The following is a 22,648-nucleotide window of genomic DNA, read 5'->3' as shown; positions in this document are numbered from 1 at the left end:
TTATAGAACAAACCTCATATGTTTGATAGTGAATATAACACTGGAAACAAGAATTTAAACTCTATACATGTTGATATTATAAACATATTTCACTTTAGCTGTCCTGTCTTCACCTTCTCCCTCACCTTTCAGTTGAATTAGCAGGGAAGGCAGTAAAATCAGTAGACAATCACAAACAAAAATCAAGGGCTCCCCTGTGGGTCCTGCACACTGAAGAACTCGGTGAATAACTATTTTCACAGCTGGAAAGCTAAAACTGTGTGTGTGTGTGTGTGTGTGTGTGTGTGTGTGTGTGTGTGTGTGTGTGTGTGTGTGTGTGTGTGTGTGTGTGTGTGTGTGTGTGTGTGTGTGTGTGTGTGTAAGGTTTCTGCTGCAGCCACAACTTCCTCTTGTAGGGTGAGGTACGACTGGATAATCAGAATGACCTTCATTGCAACGTTTTATTAGCCCACTGGTTCGGACAAAAAAAAAATACTTTGTAGCTGTAAAAGACTGTATTTCAGAACCACACTGCTTCCCTCATTTAAATGCTTTTAATGTATGAAATAGTACAATAAAACACTTAAGCTATGTTAATTTTTAAATTGAATTTTTCCTCCCATACTTTGATAAAGTAGATACTACAAATAGATATACATACACTGTATTATTACATATTAGCATAATGTATAACATTACTGGAAATTCTTGTGTACAACACAATAGTGTGATAGTGAGTCTTTGTATCATTATTTATTGTGCTGCAAATAGACATAAAGGAATCCATTTTAAACTTTAATCAAAATATAAAAAGTAGAATAGGGAAATCAGATGCGTCTCTGGTATGAAAGCACTGTACTGTCCATGCAGATGTGTGTCCAGTGTAAAACAAGACTCATATATTTTTGGAGCAAACCTATTTTCTCCCCTGGTGAAGTTCAATGAATTGCCCTTGAAAGTTTTTCTTTCTAAATATTGTGCCTGTTGTCGTTCTCATTTGCTGTCAAGTAATAGAGCAATGTGTCATGACAGCAAGGAACTCTGGCATATGTTTATAGGGAATTAAAAACTCTTTGGAGCCTTTGTGCTGTAATAGTATCTATGCCTGCGGTACTACGCCCAGCGCCTGGTCAGAAAAGTTACTTATGTTTGGTTCTATGTGCTAGCCCTCTGCTCCCCTGAGACGCACCCCAATGAAAACCACTTATGCATTTCCAGACTCCCTTTGCAAAGTTATAATAACAACTTTGTAGCCCCAGGCTGAGTTTTCTCGTTAAAAAAAAAAGGTCCCTTTAAAATTCCTGTTTCCTTTTTGCTCTTGTGCTGTTTATTTTTTTTAATCCATGTCTGTCTGTTAATATTCCACAAGTATTGATCCTCACCAATCCACGTGTGAAATAGCATGTACTGTACCTTGCAGATACAAGCTCATTAACAATGTGTCTGTTAATGTTTATGTTTCAGATATACTGTCCTCCCTCAAGTCTTTTTTTCTCACAGTATTAGGACATATGTTACCTTTGAGTCTGTACCGAGGTGGTTCTTGGCCAGGCACTTATATGTGCCAGAGTCTGAGGCTGTGGGCCTCTGGATAATAAGTGTGCCTTGAGGGTGCAGCAATTCACTACCCATAGGCCTTCCTTTTCCTGCTGCTGACAGAACTGAATGATCAGGAAGCTCCCAGGTGATTTCTGGCTTGGGAGTTCCAACAGCAGCACAGTTTAGCTGAATAGGTGTCCCGGTCACTGCCCTCACATTGGGTGGAGGTCCTGTTGTGATACGTGGAGGGTAGGCAATGAGAATAACAGGGACAGTAAGTACAGCCTCCCCAGCATCGTTCCGAGCCCTGCAGATGTAATTTCCTCGATCGTGGAGAGTAGTGTCCTGAACAACTAGAGTACCATTCTCCAGCAATTGGTAGCGCCCAAGGACTTGAGGGCGAGTAAGAGTGTGGCCACCAGGAATGGTCCAGTAGATTTGGGGTCTGGGACTCCCATCAGATAGACAGTGAAGGAAGAGGGGCTCCCCAGAAATACTGCGTATGATGCCCCTAGGCCTTGTCAGGATGTAAGGCCTCTGCCCAATATCCAAAATCATTAGCTTCTCAATGTAGCCCATGAAATTCTTGGCACCACAGCGGTACTTCCCAGCATCTTCTTTTTGAGAGTTGTAGATGACTAAAGTCCCATCCTTGCCTATGTGTTGTCGAGAGCCACGGTTGGGTCCGCTGCTAAACCGTGTTCCATTAGGAAAAGTCCAAATGATGTCCGGCAGTGGGTGTCCATCAGCAGAACAATTCAAAACAATGGTTTTCCCAATCCGAGACACAATGCGTTCATTGAAGGGGTTCTTGAAGATTGGCCTTTTGAGCATACTGGTAACCTCCAGCTGCACCACCATTACTGCCTCTCCTCCATCATTTCTTGCCATGCAAATAAACTCTGCTGTATCAGTAGGCCGCACATTACGGATTTCGAGCGTCCCATTGTGGTGGACATTAATCCTGCTGCCAAAGTATGGTGCTTTTAGAAAAATGTTTTCAGGCATAAGCCAAGTGATAGTAGGCATGGGATCACCCTCAGCCTTGCAGTCTATAAGTTTTCTGGAGTATTTAGTTGCTAGATCTTTAATTACAGTCCTGTTCTGCCGGTAGCCATTGATCACTGGTGGATTGCCATTGAAGTCTAACTTGTAAACTTTCCTGTTTTCTCCACCAGGGTTACGAGCCATACAAACATACTCCCCTGCATCAATTAGCTTCACATCCCTTATATCCAGAGAACCATTGACATGCACTAGGTAGCGTTCATTTGATGCTGCTATTACATCATTGGTGGGAAGCATCCATAGGATCTTTGGTTTGGGCTCCCCAAGTGCTTCGCAGTCAAAGCGGATGTTCCCTCCAGGCTTTACCCTGGCGTAGGTCTGGCTGGGTGCACGTATCCTGGGGGCAGCTGTCACAACGGTGATGTGTAAATGCATCTCATCTTTTCCCACCTGGTTCTCAGCGTAGCAGGTGTAGTCCCCTTCCTCTGACATACCAACCTGGAGGAACATGATACACTTGTAAAACTTTGGAATATGTTTTATATGTCTCTTTTAGGCTCATGGTTGATGCAGTAGAATACCTGGTTTAGATAAAGAGTTCCATTGTCAAACAGAGTGTAGCGGCGTGCTCGTCCTCCTCGACTGCCGGCGTCAGACTGCAGAGCACTGTTAACCACGGTACCGTCTGGTAGACCCCAGGAGATCTCTGGCTTTGGTGCTCCTGATGCTTTACAGTCTACCCTCAAGTCATTACCGTAGGTAACTTGCTTCTTGCCGTAGAGCTTAGGCTCTATCTTGGCTGGCTTCATTGATACGCTGACCTTCATGAGTTGGAGATCATCACCAATGTTACTTCGTGCTACACAGAGATAGTCTCCAGCATCTTTATTGCTTAAAGTGTCAACGATAAGAGTACCATTTTCCAGAACTCGAATTCTGCTGCCCATTCTGCAGAAAGACATGACAGAAAATCAGAGAGACTTATTATAGAGTACACATTTAATATTGTCTCTGTTCTGCTACATCACTGGTATATAGATAATCATTCAAACAAGCCTGGGGCCATGCCTTTTAAGAGTAAAACATGCAAGTTTGCATTTTGATCAACTAACAATGGGAAAGTGAATTACTTACCTACTTGTGTTACTTACACCACGCAAGCATGTACAATAATGCCCTTAGGAAGAAGTTTAATATCTAATGATTATGATAATAATTGCTGCATTGTCATGTGTTTCAAAAATATATGTCTTTTGCTCTGTTGGTCCTTGGTCTTTTTTCGTCTGATGTTAAACGAACAGAAGACGAGTACAAAAATAGTTTACAGATCCAGGTCTTGTGGGCAATAATATGACATTGCGAAACCAACATTGTTATAGTGCTCTCATGTTTCATTATACATTGTCATCATTATTATTAAATATTATTACATCTAATACATGACCTACATAGCCCATTATTTATATATTCTTTATTTTTGTTGCAGATATTAAAAATGTTACTCTACTCAATATAGATTAATTGAAAAATCAAGAATATACAGTATTTCCAGTTGTACTGAAGCTGATTGGAGCAATCTGGTAGAACTTTGGTATATTACAGCTGATATACCAAATGTTGCTATGTTACAGCTGATTTAGTGCTGCATATCTTGTATACAACACCAAAGGCAACATATCCCAAGTTAAAGAGAAATAATGTGCTCCCAAACTTTAGGGAGACGATCCAAAGGATTAATGCAAGAAATTAGAAGTGAAGAAAAAATTTGGAGACCATGATGTTAAAATGAATAAATCATAATTCCCTAACATGTCACTTCTTTAAGCTTTCTTGAATAGTTTAGCTACTTTGATTCTATCGTTCAAGTGTGCCATTATCAGATTAGATTTGCAAATCCTTCACTTTTGGTGCTTGCTGCATGAATGGAAAGTGAATATCTACATTAGAAAATTATGATCATCAGCACAGCATTCACATTGTTAGGAAATAATTTGATTAAAAATGCTTAAAATCTTTGTTTTAGCTATGAACATGTTTCCTGTCCGTGCCGTCACCTATTCTGCTGTATTTATGCCACTGATCACTGTAGATCTTACCTGTGCCAACGGTCCACCACAGCTTTAGAAGGTAGCCTCCAGATGATCGTAGGTGTAGGATCGCCTGTTGCTGAACAGTTTAGTCTTAACTGATCCCCAAAAGACAGCTCTGTCAAGCGCTGGGATGTCTCCACAATCTGAGGGACTGACTGTTGTGTCTCTACCATCAGAGTCACCACCCTACGCTCTGAGCCAGTAGAGCTTGTAGCAATGCATTCATATTTCCCACTGTCTGTTGAAGTTACATCCTTTATGTGGAGCGTTCCATTCTCATACATTGATATCTTTGGGTCATTGGCACGCCTGTTAGACCGTATCATTGATCCATCATGGAGGACCCAGTGAATAGTCGGTTGAGGGGTGCCATGACCAGTACAGGGTAGCCATAAGTTTTGGCCTATGCTGGTTTTCAGCTGCTGCCGTTTCTGTTCAACAATGCCTGGAGGAGCTGCCACCACATGCAGTCGAACTGTAGCAGTATCAGCTCCAGCAGCATTACTGGCGATGCACTTGTAATGACCTCTGTCATAAATAGACACTTCTTCAATAACCAGAGTCCCCTCAGCAGATACTGATACTCTTCCCCTCTCTGTGTTTTGACCCCTGACTTGGGTCCGGTTGGCCAAGATCCAAGAAATCATGGGCATAGGTCGGCCCTCTGCTTTACATTTCATCTCCACTGTATTTCCTGCGTGAGATTTTATCTCACGCATTTTTGGCTCCAAGATGCGTGAGGGGTAGGCCAAAACAGAGAGGGTGACAAGAAGTTTATCTGATCCATGATCATTCTCAGCTAGACAGAGGTACTGGCCACGGTCCTTAATGTTGGCATTTTGAATGGACAGTGTGCCATTGCTCAACACCTCAAACTTGCCCATCTTTCCCTTAATGGTAATGGTGCTTCCTAGGGGACAGAAAGACCAGAAGCAAATAAACACTCAACTTCAAAACATTCAAAACCAGTACACATTACTCTCACAAATACAGACTCAAAACAACTGAGTAAACATTAATGGTATTACTTTGCTACCATTTGAGAGATTTTTGTTCTTTGTCAATGCAGTGCAGTATTGCAGAATTCTCAAAACAAAATTAGTTTTTCTATTTGCCTCATTGACATTCATTTACATAGCATTCCCAATGATGTTGCTAGATACTGCACCTGAAAAAAAGAATGCCCTTTTCAAAATAGTTTTATCCTACACATGAACATTTTCGCATTCTCTTCTATGTTTTACTTTTCTTTATCACAACAATAAAACAAAAAAGTTTTTGTACCTGTGCTTGACGAGAAGCGTTTCCAATTTATAACTGGCTGTGGGCTTCCAACTGCCTCACATGGCAGAAAAGCATCTGAGTTAGACAAAACAGTGAAGCTGGCAGCATTTCCCCCTAGTATCTTAGGTTTGCTATTCATAACCTTTGTAGTGGGTTCAAAGCCAGCAATATTTGCAGTGGTAGCTTCATAGCTCGTGACATGATTATAAATAGTAGAAATAGCATTGTGTATTTTTTTGTTGTGTGGAGCAGGGGTGTTGGTATTGTATCCTTGCTCAGCTCTAAGGATGGTCATGGTGTCAGGGGTAAGGCCTTTATCTGCACTGCCTCTGGCACCACTGCTCCAAACTGAAGGTCTGATTCCCCTCATCGGTAGTCTGCCACTTGTGTCACCATTATTCCTCTGCGTTGGTGGTCTGATGTTGCTGTGGATTCTGGTCTGAGTTGTTGTCAGAGGCCTTTTTGTGGTAGCCGGCATCGATGTAGTAGTAGGGTTATATCTGGTTGAAGTAATCAAAGGTTTCTTGGTGGTAGTATAGGTTGATAAACTGCTGGACTCCTCATGTGCCTCCTCATAGAAGTCAACCTCCTCCTTTGATGTTCGGTCAATGGAAAAACCTACTGTGTTTCTGTCCTCTTTCCTAGATGGTGTGTACATGGGATTGAAGACGGAAACAACCTGTTGAGGGTTTGTGGTTGCCTCTATTGTTGTTTCCATGGTCGTTAACTCTGTAGTGAAAGTCTCAATTGTGGTGGTAGGACGTACTTTAGTGATTCTAGGTTTCTTGAAAGGTCTCCTTCCCCTAAAGGGCCTCCTTCTTTGCCCGTGCTGTCCTCTTGTCCTACCTGGCTTCTGTCTTATTACAAACAAATTAGGTAGTCCCCCAGACCCAGACGATAAGGCTTCATCAGGACTTTTAACTGAATCTGGTTTGACAGTCGGTGGAGAGGGAAGAGTCTGTAATTCTGGTGGTGTTTCAGCAGTGGTGGAAAACCTGGAATAATCAGATGAACTTGTTGTATATATGTGGTGAAAGCTGGGTCTCAGTGTTGTGAACTCAAAATCTGTAGAAGCTATATCTCCATAGTCCTCGTCTGATGAGCGCTCTTTGCTCTCTGTGTGTCTGGATGGTGACAGAGTCTCCGGTTCAACCAGGGAGTTCGCAGTGGTGGTGGGCGAAGCAGCAGGGGTTGTGGTTGGAGACACGGTTGTAGTTTCAGCTGTAGTGGATGTTTTTGGGGTGCTCAATGGCCTTCTAAGCCTGCTCAGAATCTTTTCCCTTTCTCTGCCTCCAAACAGTCTCTCCCATGGAATTCTTCCACGAATAACCTTAGAGGCAGTTGTGGTAGAGGTCATGGTGGAGGGCGATGATTCTTTACTTGTGGTCAGAAATGGATCAATTGTAGGATCAAGCTCAGGGGCATCAGCAGATGTTATGTGCTCACTGAGAACCTCTGATCTAGACTTAGTAGGGGTGAAGGGAGCATTTGAAGCAGGTCTCTCTGTCTTGTGTATAAATGGACTGGAGGAAGCTGTTGGTGTGACCACCTGCATATTAGTGGTCACTGTCTTCTTTGTGTCTTCATCACTGTTACAATCTGAGAAAAAATGTAAGCATGCAAAGATTGATATATAAACAGATATATTCATAAATTGATAGAATGATTATGAATACACTAAACTTTAACGCATTATCTGAACAATGGCTCTTTTTTTTTAAATTTCAAAACAAGGTGTCTTACCTGTGGTCAATTCAAATCTATATGGCACAGTGGCATTCCCTGTCTTCTTCACAGTGGGTTGTTTTAGCTTATTCATGAAGGACTGTATGTCAGTGATCCTGTTGGGTTTAAGGATCCTCCTGCGGCCTGGAAATGTCCTCCTGCCACCCCCTCCTCTGCCATTCTTGTGTGGAATGATATGGATCTGCTGCCGGGAGATGATGGTGGATCCCGCAGGCAGACGTGGAGATTTAATTGTCTGGGTAGTGTGGAAGGTGATCTCGTCTTTCTGTCTCTCTGTGGTGGTGATCGCTGTGAATGTGGTCTGGCTTTCAGGGTCTGTGTGGATGACTAGCTCCACTGGCCCTGTTCCGTCCCTCATTAGAGTAACATTAGGGTCTGTAGTTGATGAAAGTGTTGACCCTACGGATGTCTCCGGCTCTGCAGGCGGTTCTCCTGAAAACTGGAGTTGAGTTTCTTGTGAAGTATCTGTCACAGTAAGTCGAAGAGTGGCTGCGTGCACATTTGAGGTTGGCTTGCTGTTTCTTTCCAGGGCATAAAACTCAAAACTTGGACTGTTTGTGAATGCGGACTTCATTAGTGTAGAGTCTGACTGCATATGAAACTCTGTTGTTGGTGTGTTTGTGGTTTCTGTTGTTTTACTAGAATAAATGTGATTGCGGAATGCATTTCCTATGTCAACAGTCTCCTGTACCCTTATTGTTGCTAAAATATGACCCTCATCTAACGGTGTGGTTGTTACTGTTTCAGTTTGCCTGTCTTGACCAAAAGTTCTCTGTGGATTATCTTTTGTTGGTTTGATTATCCTTGGAACAACAGTGAGATGGTCTTCATTATGACCCTCACCAGAGCCAATTTCATCATCACCAGAAAAAACAGTTTGTGAGTCATCATATTTTACCCTCTCATTCTCTGTGGCAGACTTTTTTCTTGATCCATCTTGAGCCTTTTTCATAAATTCTGCAAACTTCTGAGGGTCTACTTTCCTGGAGGCTTTATCAAACACCCTACTGCTCCAGATGTGTCTGTTACGGACGGGACCTCGCCTTCTCTGTCCCAGTCTACCTCCAGAGCCTCCTCTGCCCAGCGGTCTCTGTCTGGGGTAAGGTCGATCTGATGTGATAGTCCTGGATTCCTGACTAGTTCTATCAGCAGGACTGGACGAGGGGTTTTCATTGAGGTTGACTGTATTTTCTGTCAAGCTAGAATCCATCTTAACCTCCATGACCATCTCGGATTCCTCATTGTCCAAAACTATTGCAGTGTCAGGCCTTTCTTCAGTCACTGTGATCTGAGACGCAAGCAAGTCAACTCCCAGGTGATTAGCAACCAAACATCTATAAAATCCTCGATCCCTTGCAGTGAGACCCTGAATCAGCAGGGTTCCATTCTCGTACACCTTTTTGTTCTTTTGAGACTTTTCAAGTACTGAGTGGTCAGGAAGGATCCATGAAACAGAGGCCTCAGGATTCCCTGAGGAGGTACAGTTGAAAATCAGATTTCCACCCAGGGGCCTTGAGAGTTGGACACCGTTGACCTCAGCCTCCTCCACATCAGGGGACAGAACTGTCACTCGGAATATGAGGATATCTGCATCCAGATAGTTTGTGGCAATGCACCGGTAGACACCTGTGTCAGAGGTATCTGCACCCCGAACGGTGAGCTTTCCTTCAGCAGTGATTATGATCCTCCTGTCCTCACTGGAATAAGGAGCTCTGACCTTAGTTCCATCTGGTAAAATCCACTCCAACAGAGGCTTCGGCTCACCCTGGATTTGACAGCTCAACTGTGCCACACCACCTATGTTAAAAAGTAAATATTTGATTACAGCAATTATTGTTTTCATACGTGCATGCAAGACATTCCAAGTCTTAGGAGTTCTGATTTTTTTTTTTTTACAATGCTCCATATTATGACAATTGAAATTCTCAGTATACTTCAGTGCAAGACTTCAATTACACGGGGCTATAGACTGACATGAAGGTCACATTAGTGATCAGCTATTAAATTAAGAATTAATCTGTGATTATCACCTGCAAGTACGGTGTGTTCAGTCTTGGTTTGATTGTCTCGCTTGATCATGGTCCAGGAATAGCGGTCCCTTTTAGATGATTTGTTTTCCACACGCATGTTGACTGCAGACTGATACTTAATATGCAGAGTAGAGAAGGTGGTGGTAGTTCGGTCAAGCTGAAAGCTCACCTCCCCTTGCATTAACCATGCAGGGGAGGCTGTAATGTCAGCCTCAATGTTTGTGTTAATTCCTTCCTCTCCATCTTTTGTTTCCATCTGACTATACCTGTACACCATTTCTGGACCTCTGGCCAGCATTAAACCTCTCTTTAACCTCATAGGAGAGTCACTGTAGGTGGCCAGGATCTGCCACAGCTGCTGGATGTGTTCATAGTTCATGTTACACACCAAATATGTGGTTATGCCAGTGGTAAGGATAGTGACATTGTTTCCCTCCTCCTCCTCCGAGGTTTGTGTCAGGTTCTCGAAAGCAGTGGGCCTCTTGACAGTGCAGGATAGACTGGCGTCATTGTGAAACTGGTCAGTCAGGTTCATTTGTATGGAGCCTAATGGGGCAATGAAGTCCTTGGGGGTAACTGGAGTGAAGTCCCCCTCATCCAGGCTGATGTTTTTCTTTTTTAAATGGGGTTGAATCCAGGGTTTAGTACAAGTAAAGGCATCGCTGTGGAGTGTGGTCAGAGGTCTGTTGTAGTAAGGGGCAGGAGTTCCGCAAACAGGACACAGCTGGCCTCTCGAATACCTCCTGTCTTGCTTGCATTTCAGGACACCTGGAAACAATTATCAAGTGGTGTAGCATTTAGTTGGTCACATGGAAGAAAAGAACATTTACAAGTTTCACATTAAGGCACGGCCAAACCAAAACTGATCAGTAAAACCTGTGAACCAGAAAATATTTTTGTTACTATACAGAATTGTAATAAGAGTTGACTTTTGCATTAGCCAAGTCATGAATAAAAGGCATAATTCTTGCTCCTTTGTGTCTTTCGTGGTTTCTGTGATATGATATCTGCCCCCAGTGATGTCTCTACAATGATTTAAGCGTTTCCCCTGGAAATGTCTTTCTTGCTTGGGATACAATGTCATGCACTATTAGTTTTTAGGAGAAAAAACATGCCACTTTAAAAATCTAAGCGGAGTATCCAATTCAAGTACTAATACTGCTTTACCAAATGTGTGTGTTTTTTTTTTTTTAAAGCCGTGAGCAAATGTTGATTCAAAAAGGCTCAGAGCGAGTTTTTGGGGGATTCATGCAAGGCCAACTGTAGCTTAAGACAGATTCCTTAAATAACAGGGATCTATCATGCTAATTTTTAGAAAGACCACATTCTGATATTCCAGGAAGCCTGTTGAGGGGCAGCATCCAGTGCTTGTGACCTCCAATTCATGCTCTTGCTGGTGCGAAGGTACCAAAACTGTAAACCTACTAAATCATTTCTCGTATTTGCAGCAGGATGTTTAAATATCACAGTTATTACCTGCTTTTTGTGTGACGTAACGATGGATGTCTTTCAATCACAAGCCATATGCAAATGTTCCTATATTGGCTACTGTTAAGAGGAAACGGGCTAACGTGGCAAGTAGAATGTCAATCGGCTGTCGCCAAACGACTGCAAGTTATAGTATCCCCCTGCAACGTCTCCGAAGGAGTGCTGTGCATGAAGCAGATGACCATGTAAAGAAGTCTGTCAGCCTGTCATGAAGTGTTTAGAGCAGTCTGTAGTCTAACCTTTTTTTCTCAAAGGAATTACCTTTACATACATTTTCCTTCTTATTTAAAACTTTTGACCACATTTAATATGAACATCTAACCCTGTAACTTCATATATATATATATGACAGAAAATTCTGAAAAACAAGGTAGGTTCTCTTAAAGAAGGAAGAGGTTCTCTTAGCTTGTGAACATGTTATAACCTTGCATGTCTCCAAATGCTTTGAGAATATTCCAAAGCCCACACTCCTCACCTGTGTTCTTCTGTGCCCACTCTGAGAACCACCTCATACGGCAATCGCATGTCCAGGGGTTGCCGTGGAGGAAGAGGTTTTCTAATCGACTGCAGCCAGAGAAAATATCTGCAGGCAGAGTGGTCAGGAGGTTGTCTGACAGGTGGATGTTTCTTACTGAGGATACCTTGAAAACCTGGCTGTGTCTCAGTGTGATGAATGTGTCTGGGTGGAGCTGCTGGAGGTAGTTACCCTCCAGATGGACCAACTGTAAGTTGGTCAGGCTATAGAAAGCCTCTGGGCTAATAAACTCAATGTGGTTGTGGTCTATGTGGAGTCTCAGCAGACTATCCATGCCTTTGAATGTTTCTTTGTTGATTTCCTTTACTTTATTGTAGGACATCTTCAGGACCTGTGAAAACACAGTTAAATACATATTTATCAAAACAATGTTGACTTCAAGACGATTATGTTATCATCATTTGTTGTCAAATGGTTTATTTAGCCTTGAAAAGTGTAAGCAATCAGCTACTGGACATCAACCTTTAAATATACTAAACAAAAGTGGAATACAATATATTACACTATAGAAGCCCTACAACAATGTTCCCTTAATTTTTGTTACGACTGTGCCAGAGAGGAGTTGAAGCAACTTTATTTTCTGAGTCAGTACTCTGTAATTCTGATGTACTGAACTGAGTTGTACTGTTTGTTGTTCATCTCTTACAGCTAATTTATCTTCATGTAAGTAATCAAAAATGATTTACAAATCTAAAACAATAATAAAAAATAGTTTTTTGTTACAAATGTTATGTTGACAAACAAATAAGGTAGAATTCAAACCTTAGGGCCAGGTGTAGAGTCCTTTATCTTTTAGTTTATTTTTAAAAAGACAAGTGTCTTAGTGGGTTTTGAATTTAATTACTTAATAATTAGCTCTGTAAGATGAAGGTGAAGTATTGCAAGAACTAACTTAAATGCAGTTTAGAAAATAACTGTCCATAATATGTTTTCTTTCAAAAGCCTTGAACCTGTACGTTTTGACCACTATGACACTTCCCTCATACTAGCGCTGTCACTGTTTTTTTAGTGCGATTAGATTTTTTTTGTGTGTCAATGTATCAGCTGAACTATGGAAAAACTACCATCCCAATGTTTATGGAAAATCTAGTATGTGCCAAGAAAAAAAAAACGGTTTAATTTTGGTATGGATCTGGATCAATTATCTCCCCTTTTCATTAATATTGCGAGATAGAACATTAGGCCTACTAAATTTCATGCACATTAAAATCCAATAGATCACAGTAAAATTCAATATTGACAAAACGCAGACATAATCATAATCGACATTCCCAGATACACAGGTACTTGCTCAAGCTTGATACAGCATGCAGTTGTTATAGAGCACATGGGGACCGTGGTGTCTCAGGGGAAAACGGGAACTGATGCAATTGTAATAGCGCCACAATTATAAATAATGTTAAACAACTATTTTTTTTTTCTCAAGTCAAGGTGTGGGTACGGAAACGTAAATACACACGTCATTGAAAAAGCTATAGTCTTACTTACATTGAAATCAAAATTGTCTGCAATTAACTCCACCGTATTGTGGACTATTGGCTTTGGCGGAGGGCTGTGCTATCCGAGTACACTTTTAGTTTCTGAACTGAATAATTAGATCAATAAATTGACCCACCCCTTTTAAACAGCATATATCTTAAACCATGTGCTTATGTTGGGACTTGGAAGGATGTCCTTTCTTAAAACATGTATGTCGTCATCTGCTAGTACAGAACTAAACACGACAATACGTGTTCGATATTCCAGTACAGGGAACGTCAGCAATTTGTTCACTCAAGGCTGACATCACTTTACCTGTAGTGACTTGAGGTCTTGGAAGGTTCTGTCTTCAATACTGTGTATAGTGTTGCTGTGCAGCATCAACAGCTCCATGTTCTCCAGCCCTGGAAGATCATTTTCTCTCAGGACAGTTATACTGTTGTACCTAATAGCAGGGACATAAAACAAGGACTTTAACTTTGGTTTTGAATGTCACAGAAATGCAGTATTCATCTCAATTACGTTAACCACAATTGTACAACTTGACAACTTTTCTTTGCAATAAAAAAAACAAAAAAACAACAACACAAAAGTTCAGTTTTCAGTGTATCTGAAAGGAATGCAGAGTAGCTAGCTAGGAAGTGACAGGACTTTTATTTCCTCTTTGGCAATGGGATAACAACATGAGTGGAATGTTTTGCTGTACCTGTTTTAAGAAGCCGGGAATCCTAAAGCGAGGAACTATCTGGAATTTATTGTTTGTATAAAGTGGTCTGGGTTAGCTGGTTAAGATAGCTAATGTTCCAAAATTGCGCATTTTGGCTTGTTAATCCTCCAAAATTATGCTCGTTGTGGTCAAGGAACAAACATCTTTTTTTTAATTTCTATTTTGAACAGTTAAAAATTGTTCGACTAGTGTTGTGTATAGTTTAACTTAAGCTCTGAAAAGGGTAGGAGCTACTAACAAGGGCTCCTTTGTAATGTTAATGTTATTCCCGCTCATAGAGTCTCTGATTTAAATCAATAAATATATTCCTTTTCCAGAGTATGTGCAGTTTAACAATCTGCTAATAGCTGGGGGAGGGAAAAAAAAAGCAAACACTTGCCCGAGGTTAACTCTTTCCACAGCTGGTTGGATGTGGTCAGGTATGGCGGTCAGATATCTGAAGGTGCAGTGTACTTCAGTGGGAACATGGCAGACACACGGTTTGGGACAGTTGGCGCTCGACGACAGCACGGCAGCCAGGAACAACAGAGCCTCCAGGAGCCACCGCAGGTATAAAGTGCTGCAGGCACACACACTCATCGTGCAACGGGATGGGGCTTCAGATGCTCGGGTAAAGGGGGCTACACTTTTCCAAAACCATGAATGAAACCCTCCTAAAGAGAGAGGGATGGCAAGAAGCATATTCTACTGAGGAATAATGATAGGCATAGATAGATAGATAGATAGATAGATAGATAGATAGATAGATAGATAGATAGATAGATAGATAGATAGATAGATAGATAGATAGATAGATAGATAGATAGATAGATAGATAGATAGATAGATAGATAGATAGATAGATAGATAGACATGGATGCATAGATTGTTTTTCTTTAGTTTAAAGTTGTTCTCAATTATTCTATTTATATGTTGATTACTCCTTGTAAAGGACAACACTGTAATTAGAGCACCCATGAAGTCATGAGGAAAACTAAAAAGTCAAGCAGAGAAAAAAAACATTTACATTCCAAATTTGTGCAAAGATGATAAATATACCAATGCAAAAATGTAATAATGCAAAACTGTAATAATTGCAGACAGACATTTTAACACTGAAGAAAAAAATGGCCTTACTTGGAGTTTATCTCACCTCAGTTAAACTGCTGTGGAAAACACAACTGCTGCATGTGTAGAAATGCAAAAATCCCAATGAAAACGGTTTAAAGTCCAGTTTTAGTAGTTCTACAGTTTAAGTCCTCAAATAAGCACACTGTGTCTGAAGCGTGGAGGGATGGGAGTCATTTCTGTGTGAGCGCCTGCAGCAGAGCGCACACTTCTGGCTTCTCCGCCCCCTGTAATCCTGGTGTAACGCTAGAGCAACTGCAACTGTGGAATACTGAGGGAGGGGGTTTCCTTGAAATACCACTCATCTGATAGACTTTTAAAGGCCAACAAAAACCTACCTCAACTTGAATTAGTGGAGGACAAAAGGAAATAGGAAATATTAACTGCTGCCAAGGCAATAATATTTGACTTATGTGATTAAGTTTTAGAAGTTGGTCATAAAAATTGTTTTGCACAGAAGCTCAGGTTTGATGAAGAATCTAAATGCTTCCAAGATGTGATTTCTTAGTTGGCCCCTGGATCATTTTCAGATTTTTACTTGATCTTTGCTCTTTTGTAATAAATACTTCATGATTAAATTTGGACATGGTATGACAAGTGCCCTGAGCTTGTCTACACCACAAACTCTTTGTGAAAGTCCTTCTGTCAGATGAAAGCACCATTTAGCCACGATGGTCCGGGACAAATGTCTTCCAGATTATATCAATAGCCAATTTACTTCTTTCCCACACAATTTCCTATATGAGTCCTTTGTTTTTGTGTGTTTTTCTTATAGAAATTCCACAAACCAACCACCATTTCAGGCACAGGGGGGTGAGTTTCTTGTTTGATTTATTTTTTTCAAAATGCACATGTTTCTGCTGTTTTTTTTTTCTGAAAACCCAAAGTCCCTCTGTGTGGTAGACTTTACTGATTTTACTTATTTGTAAGGTAACTGTGTTTGATATGTTACAGAGCTTCTAACATGACAGTTTTACCTCAAACACTTTTAAGTTATATACAGGAAATAATAATGTAGTTGGAAATCTGGAACCCAAATTGTATTTTGTTATAGTACCGTTTGGAAATTGAAATTAAATGTCCTCGGCATTATCAATAGGTGTGCCCGTAAATTGGTGAATCTTCTAGTGCCGAGATCACATGACACCTGTCACGAGATGGCAACATTTGAGCAACTGATTGATTTTGAACTAACAGTAAAGTCTGCATGTGCAATTTGTGTGTGTGTGATGCAATGTGACTGTCACATCACCTTTTCTGAGTCACACACTTGTAAACAGTGATCATTGTGACCATTAAACGACAGCTCAGCCATCTTTAAATCATACCATGTGTGTTTTGTCACCAAGTGACACACACACACACACACACACACACACACACACACACACACACACACACACACACACACACACACACACACACACACACACACACACACACACACACACACACACACACACACAGCCCCATCAAAAACAGGATTGTTAACACAGTACACCTTCAGGATTTTTGTGGAATCAAATTATATATTTTTTTCCCCTTCCCTTCCCTTCCCTTCCCTTCCCTTCCCTTCCCTTCCCTTCCCTTCCCTTCCCTTCCCTTCCCTTCCCTTCCCTTCCCTTCCCTTCCCTTCCCTTCCCTTCCCTTCCCTTCCCTTCCCTTCCCTTCCCTTCCCTTCCCTTCCCTTCCCTTCCCTTCCCTTCCCTTCCCTTCCCTTCAGCTAAGAAATGATTGTGTGTCCACACGAGATGTGAGGAAGCAGTATTAATTCTGTATTTTCAGAAGCTTCTCCCAGGCCTATTGACAGCCACACTTGATTTAATTTACTAACTTCTATAACGAGTGGAGTTAGTGAGACTCTATTCTCATCTCTCCTAAGTAATCTTATACAAACAGGACTTAATTCAATTATCCAGGATTTCATGGCCACCCCAGCCACAGTGGGTTTAATCTGCTAACAGAGCACAATTTTTCTTCTTGTCAGACACAGTAGAGTTAATTATGTCTTGATCCAAGTCCTCATTATAACCGAGGAGTTAAGCCTCGCCTTAGAGATGGAACATGGCAGTGATAATAGGCTTAGAGGGTTGAGGACAGGAGATGATGGGAAGACCATAGCTTGCAACAGCTTTTATGAGTGTGTGTTTGCGTGTGCATATCGCTATTGGGCCAGTACAATGGGATTTTATTGTTTGTGATTCTTCTGATCGCAAAGTTGAATCTCATCCATCCTTTTTCTGGCTCAGGGAACTGTTTCCCTTTGGTTTTAATTTACTGCAGATGATTGATCACTACAAGGGAAGCTTGAATATTCTTCAAGCAACAGTACTTAAAATGTTCTGGGGGGTAAAATAGAATATTGTGGTTTTTTTTGTGTGACTTTAATTCTGAATAATGTTGTTTAGTTAAGGGAAATCGCCTTTTCTTGCATACACATGGCAGTGGAAAATGCTAAATGCAATTACTGTGATATTGCTCCTCTACCGTCACTGTGGGTTAAAGGGAGCGTGGATGAACAGGTCATCTGTTAAAAGTCACAGCTAGCTGGTAGGCTCTGAGGAATCTACAGCATTGGCTTCAGATCCGTACACTCACTTCGTGGTTATGACTAGGGGCCCACCACTGTGGGAGGTGAATGACAGGAATAGTGCGGTTTGGACAAAATATCCCCTTACATGAATCTCTCTGTATGCTTTTGACATGTTTTTCCTCCTAATAAATCACCACATTGCTGTTCTTTTATTCAGTGGATTTACATCTTTTAATAGTTTAGGTTAAACACCCATGTGTATGTGTTGGTAATGTAAAAACTAATTTCTCTACATGTCAGCTGGCACATCATTGTAGCTCAGTTTGAAGAGGTAAAATAGGTTTTTTTTTTTTATAGTCTGCAATGTTGTTGAAGATTATTGTAAACATGTGTTTGCAGGTGTTCTGGCTCTAGCAGAATGTTTCATAGAGCAGGAAACAAACTGTACTGAAACGGTTGAGATGGAGGGGCAAAAGCATTAAAGTGACTTTGTATATACGGCAAATGAAGGGAGGCAGAAAAGATTTATAGCTGCATAGGAATCGGAATAAGTTTTCACATACATGTCACAAGGACTTTGTCTTGTAGTGGTATATCAATCAAAAACTAAAAAGTGAGAGAAATAACAGGTAACTAAGAAGTTGGACAAAGAGAGGGATTACAGGCACTCCAAGCAGACACGGTTAAAGATAACCAGGAGTTGTTCTCCTTTACTTTGAAGGTTGATGCAGAATTAGTGGAATTAGTTTTGGTTGTCACAGTTTGTTTTTCAACTGTTCAGTTGACCAGTCCAGACCAGCGTGGGCTGGGAGCGATCCAGCCGCCATCTCATCCAAATTTATTTAGATGTGGTCAACAAAGAGCTGCATAAATTAGCAAGGAAATCAGTTTGCGATAGACTGCAGCTTCTTTTGGTGGAGTCTTTTGTAAGAATTATATTTTGTGTGATTCAGGAGTTGCCGAATGACTCTGCATTTTCTATCTGTCATCCAGTGTGCTGTCCTCTTTATTGGAGTATTTTCACATTGTCCCCTTCTCTTAAAGTCACAATTCAAATTTCTGTTTTGTCATATATGTGCAGTATTTTCAATAATATTACAGTCTGTTTTCAGCTGTTTTTCTGTCTGCCTCTCTGACGCGATATGTTCATTCTCCCTGTTATTTTAGCTGCGTTCACATCCCAACTATCTTGAGCTTTGGAACATGAGTTTCATGTTTGTGGTTGTAGCTGCATGTCATGAATATCCTCATGGTCCTGAGGGCTGATGCGAAGCTCTAAATTAATGTAATGAGTCTTGATTATGCTGTGATTTGAGAAAAAAAAATTCCAGTATTTGTTTATGTTTGTAATGAAATTAAATATGAGTCTGTTTGTGATTGCATATGTAGTGTAGTGAGAATTAGTTTGTGTGTTGTGTGTAATCTGTTTTCTGGAATTCAGTTCAGTGATTTCACTCCTGCATAAGCTCCATCTCAGGTTTCAGAGATTCTCCACAATGCTGATGAAAAGGAGCTCCGTTCTCTTGACATGCCTGAACAGTGTAGCATTAGTCGCACATGTTAACAGCTGTCTGCTATGAGTCTGCTGTGACCTTTGGCCTTTTAGAGTCATGACATGGCTGTCAGAATATATCTGGCTCAGTCAGAAAGCCAAAGAGATGTTGTGGCTGCTTTGGGTTTTCATCTTGCCTCCACTTTGGTCTTGTAGAACATCTCTTATAATATTATTAATGCTGTTTATACTTATTCAACAGGTACCAAGGGGGATGATCAGATGAGGGTGTTTGCCACATTAACTAAGGTCCCTAAAAGTACCGCAACAACAGCAGTTGTTACAAATACAGTGCTTCTTTACTTTGACTTGTACAAATATAATATTTGGGATTGCAGCCTAATGTCAGAAAACAATTAACCTTGAAAACCTGACATCTGTCCTAATTTAGTTTTTACCACTTCAGATTCACACTGAAGTTGCTTAAATACTTCCAGACAAAATGAGCTTCCTTTTAGATATAAAAATGCTTTAAGTGCAATAATAAAGTGCAATATCATTGCTGTTCAAATTGTGTATGTCTTCTTGTCTTTTACTTTTTGCAATCCTCATTTGCCAATGAGACGATAGTTTGGGAATCGAATTAATAACCTTCTTGTGAATTTATTTGCGAGCATCTTTAACTCCTAGTCTGCAGTCTGTGGGCACTGGCCTTTTGTTAGAGCGCTAAATCCTCTGCTTTTCACTGGCTTCAGAATCTGATCGGAACCATGTGGGATGATATTTGCAGATAATTCTGTTGGGGTATGACTGGGTCTATTTAATGCCTTACTTGTTGTGTTTGATTAACTTAAGCTGGGTTGCTATTGCCATTTTGCTAGAAAGTATTAGCTTTAAAAGCATGTCATAGAGTTAAAAACTCTTGTATAACTCAAAGCATTTTTGTTTAACATATAACTGGTGCAGGTAATATGATGAAGAGGTTAAAGGTTTGTAATTACACCATCTGGTGCTTCAAGAAAAATGACCTCAAATTTAAATTCCTAGTCTATTACCATCACTACATTCTTCTTATCTTGATACCGTATATCACGTGTTTTTTTGTGTTTAAGACTTTATCTTTTATTTTTATTTTAATTTGCTGAAGTAGTGTTACTTTGTTTTGGAGACACAAGTCAGACATTTGTGGAGTTGGGGCCATGGAGCTGCAGTATGTCATGCTTAAGTGGTTACATTTTAACTACGGCTAAGCAGAAATGTCGGTGACATATAAGCTGTAAGAGTTTGGAATTTGGGGATATTTTTGCTCTGGATGTCATCCTCTTATCTGTTTGGCATTGACCTAGTCATTGCTGATTTATGAACATGTCGCAGACTGTCATCTGTGTCATTGGGCATGTAAATCACAGGGAGGGTGAAAAGAGTTTTGTCCACTGCACCCTGCTGATGACAGCAAGAAAATGTGAGAGATTCTTAGAGGGCTGTTCGATGACTTTATGATGGATCTTTGCTCTCCATCTCTGAGACCAGGTTTAAAGAGTATTGAGTATTTGAAGCTTCAAGACAAAACAAAACCAGATGGGTTTTGGACTTATGCATAAGGACAGGGTATAAAGGAAGCTGGAGTGACAATGCCAAAAGTAATTTATTTCTATTTAATTCCCTCTCCTCTCATGTTCAATTCGGCCTTGGCAAAACTGTCTTTGGCTCTGAATTTGTCACTGGCTTCAGTTGTCAAAGCCTTTTCCTTTTATACTGTCCAGACTTCTGCAGGCTCAGTGTGAGGATGAATTAAGTGGAACTACTACTGAACTCCTCATGACTTTGTCATGTTTCTGATATTCCTTACCTTGCATGTGTATTTACTGTATTTGTGCCACCATGTGTTATGTCTGTTGTTCCTAAACGCCTAAATGAATAATGTGAAAAATATCTTCCCCCTTAAAAAAGTAGACTAGAATATGGAGAAATATATTGTTAATGCATTATACATGTTTTTTTTTGAAAATGTACTGATCTATTATAAGCTGTGAAGCCGTGAAGAGTATTTACAGTATCACTAACTCGCATGGCTGTTTTTGATGACTTCCAGCTTCATCCACCACCAGGTTGTTACCATTGGCTAGTCATCAACCATTTGTGCCCCATGATGTTTACCCCTGCTGATGTCAGACTAGAAGGTTCTCTGTAGTCTCTCATACATTTGCTCTAAATAGCACTTACAGTAACACAGAAATGCGTAAACAATATTTTCCCTGGTATGTCAGGCTTGTGAACTTACAGTACAAGCTGTAATAACCTAATGTATTTGTTTAACATGGCTGTATCAGTTGTACTGCAGTGGAGCTTTTCTTTCGTATTATTTTTGTTTTTATTGGTTTTAATATCACTCAATACTAATGATTGTTTTTGATTATTTCTGCCATCAACATTTTCATATTTTGGTAGCTTTGGACAACTCTAGAGAAAGCATAAATATATTTGAAACAGAAACTAACAGAAACAGATAGAGAAACGAATCTGGCTCTGTGAGGAGGTGCTGAATCATACATTTGAACTGTTTTTGTAATATAACTGAACATATTGTATGAGGCAGTGTATGCATGCACATACTGTTCTGTATGAAGTATTTTTTTTTTTGGTGTATTTGTGCCGATGTGCGTATTATAGATCAAGGTTGTAAATTATGCTCCATCTTAACATGTTCAACCTATTCTCTTTACAGGCCACCTTGAGCAAAACACAGTGTGTGTGTGTGTGTGTGTGTGTGTGGGGGGGGGGGGGGGTGCAAGGTTTAAACTCCTGGAGCTGCTTGTCTCGTAAATTCATAGTATTTTCTTCTTTTTCTTCTGGTTTTAGAGCATCTTTTCCCCCTGCTTCGCCGCCACCTGGAATTTGTGAGTCAGTTGCTAATAATCAGTAAGTTACTTTTACAACAGGAAGGAAAACAAAAACACATCAGCTACTCTTGTTTTTTTTTTTTTTCCATTCACCTATTTCACCATATCTTTATTTCTGATGAGTAATGCATTTTGCATTGTGAAAAGGTCACTCCATCATCCCCTTTAATCATTTTGATGTTGTTGTTGGAGGCTTGTGAAAAGGTTTGTGTTTGTGCCATGTGTATGTGGTTGATGTGCAGCATGCAGAAGCGTGTTGGCGCATGCAAATGTATCTGACCTCATTCTGGTATGTATAAACATGCCAGAAATACAGTGCTATTTGAAAGAGTTGTAAACTCAAGTGTTTACTGCTTTGTTTATCCCTCTGATTGCAGTGATCAGGTTACCATCGCAACCCTATTCAAAATGGCAATGAATCATTTTTTTGTATTGCAGCAGATCAAATGGTCTCTACCAGTCTTGCGATTCAGATTCCTTCATTCAAAAAGATGAATATGACCAAAATAGTTTAAACAGACAAGCAGTGAAACAAGTCGCAAATCTAAGGTACAACTCTACAAATACACCACGAATGTATACAAATCTCTCTCTTGGGCAAGAAAACCGAAAAGTCTTCAAGGTTGATTTAAAGCAGCTCAGGGATGCAGCTGACCTGCAAGTTTCGGGGATTTGTTCCAGATATGTGAAGCATAAAAACTGAATGCTGCT

General features: G+C 40.5%; 1 protein-coding gene across 2 annotated transcripts; it reads right to left on the bottom strand.

Annotated features, from left to right (window-relative positions):
- Nucleotides 1–1,190: 1,190 nt before the first annotated feature.
- igsf10 (immunoglobulin superfamily, member 10) lies at nucleotides 1,191–15,061 on the bottom strand. Of its 2 annotated transcripts, XM_069706284.1 has the most exons (10): nucleotides 15,022–15,061; nucleotides 14,285–14,558; nucleotides 13,494–13,623; nucleotides 11,640–12,030; nucleotides 9,677–10,444; nucleotides 7,644–9,443; nucleotides 5,901–7,499; nucleotides 4,623–5,526; nucleotides 3,108–3,474; nucleotides 1,191–3,024 (listed from the first exon to the last, which is right to left on the bottom strand). In XM_069706284.1, the coding sequence occupies exons 2-10, from the start codon at nucleotides 14,482–14,484 to the stop codon at nucleotides 1,474–1,476; spliced, it is 7,710 nt and encodes a 2,569-aa protein (XP_069562385.1). In that variant the 5' UTR covers nucleotides 14,485–14,558; nucleotides 15,022–15,061; the 3' UTR covers nucleotides 1,191–1,473. The 2 variants fall into 2 exon arrangements, with proteins under 2 accessions (XP_069562385.1, XP_069562384.1); XM_069706283.1 differs by lacking the exons at nucleotides 14,285–14,558; nucleotides 15,022–15,061 and having other exon boundaries at nucleotides 13,494–13,593.
- Nucleotides 15,062–22,648: the final 7,587 nt, after the last annotated feature.

The sequence above is a fragment of the Brachyistius frenatus genome, unplaced genomic scaffold (genome assembly GCF_029030835.1).
Source record: "Brachyistius frenatus isolate BFR_SWC_R1_liver_20210118 unplaced genomic scaffold, ASM2903083v1 Contig_62, whole genome shotgun sequence".
NCBI lineage: Eukaryota > Metazoa > Chordata > Actinopteri > Embiotocidae > Brachyistius > Brachyistius frenatus.
The sequence above is the reverse complement of the archived record's forward strand: the minus strand, read 5'-3'. Positions and strand labels throughout refer to the sequence as shown.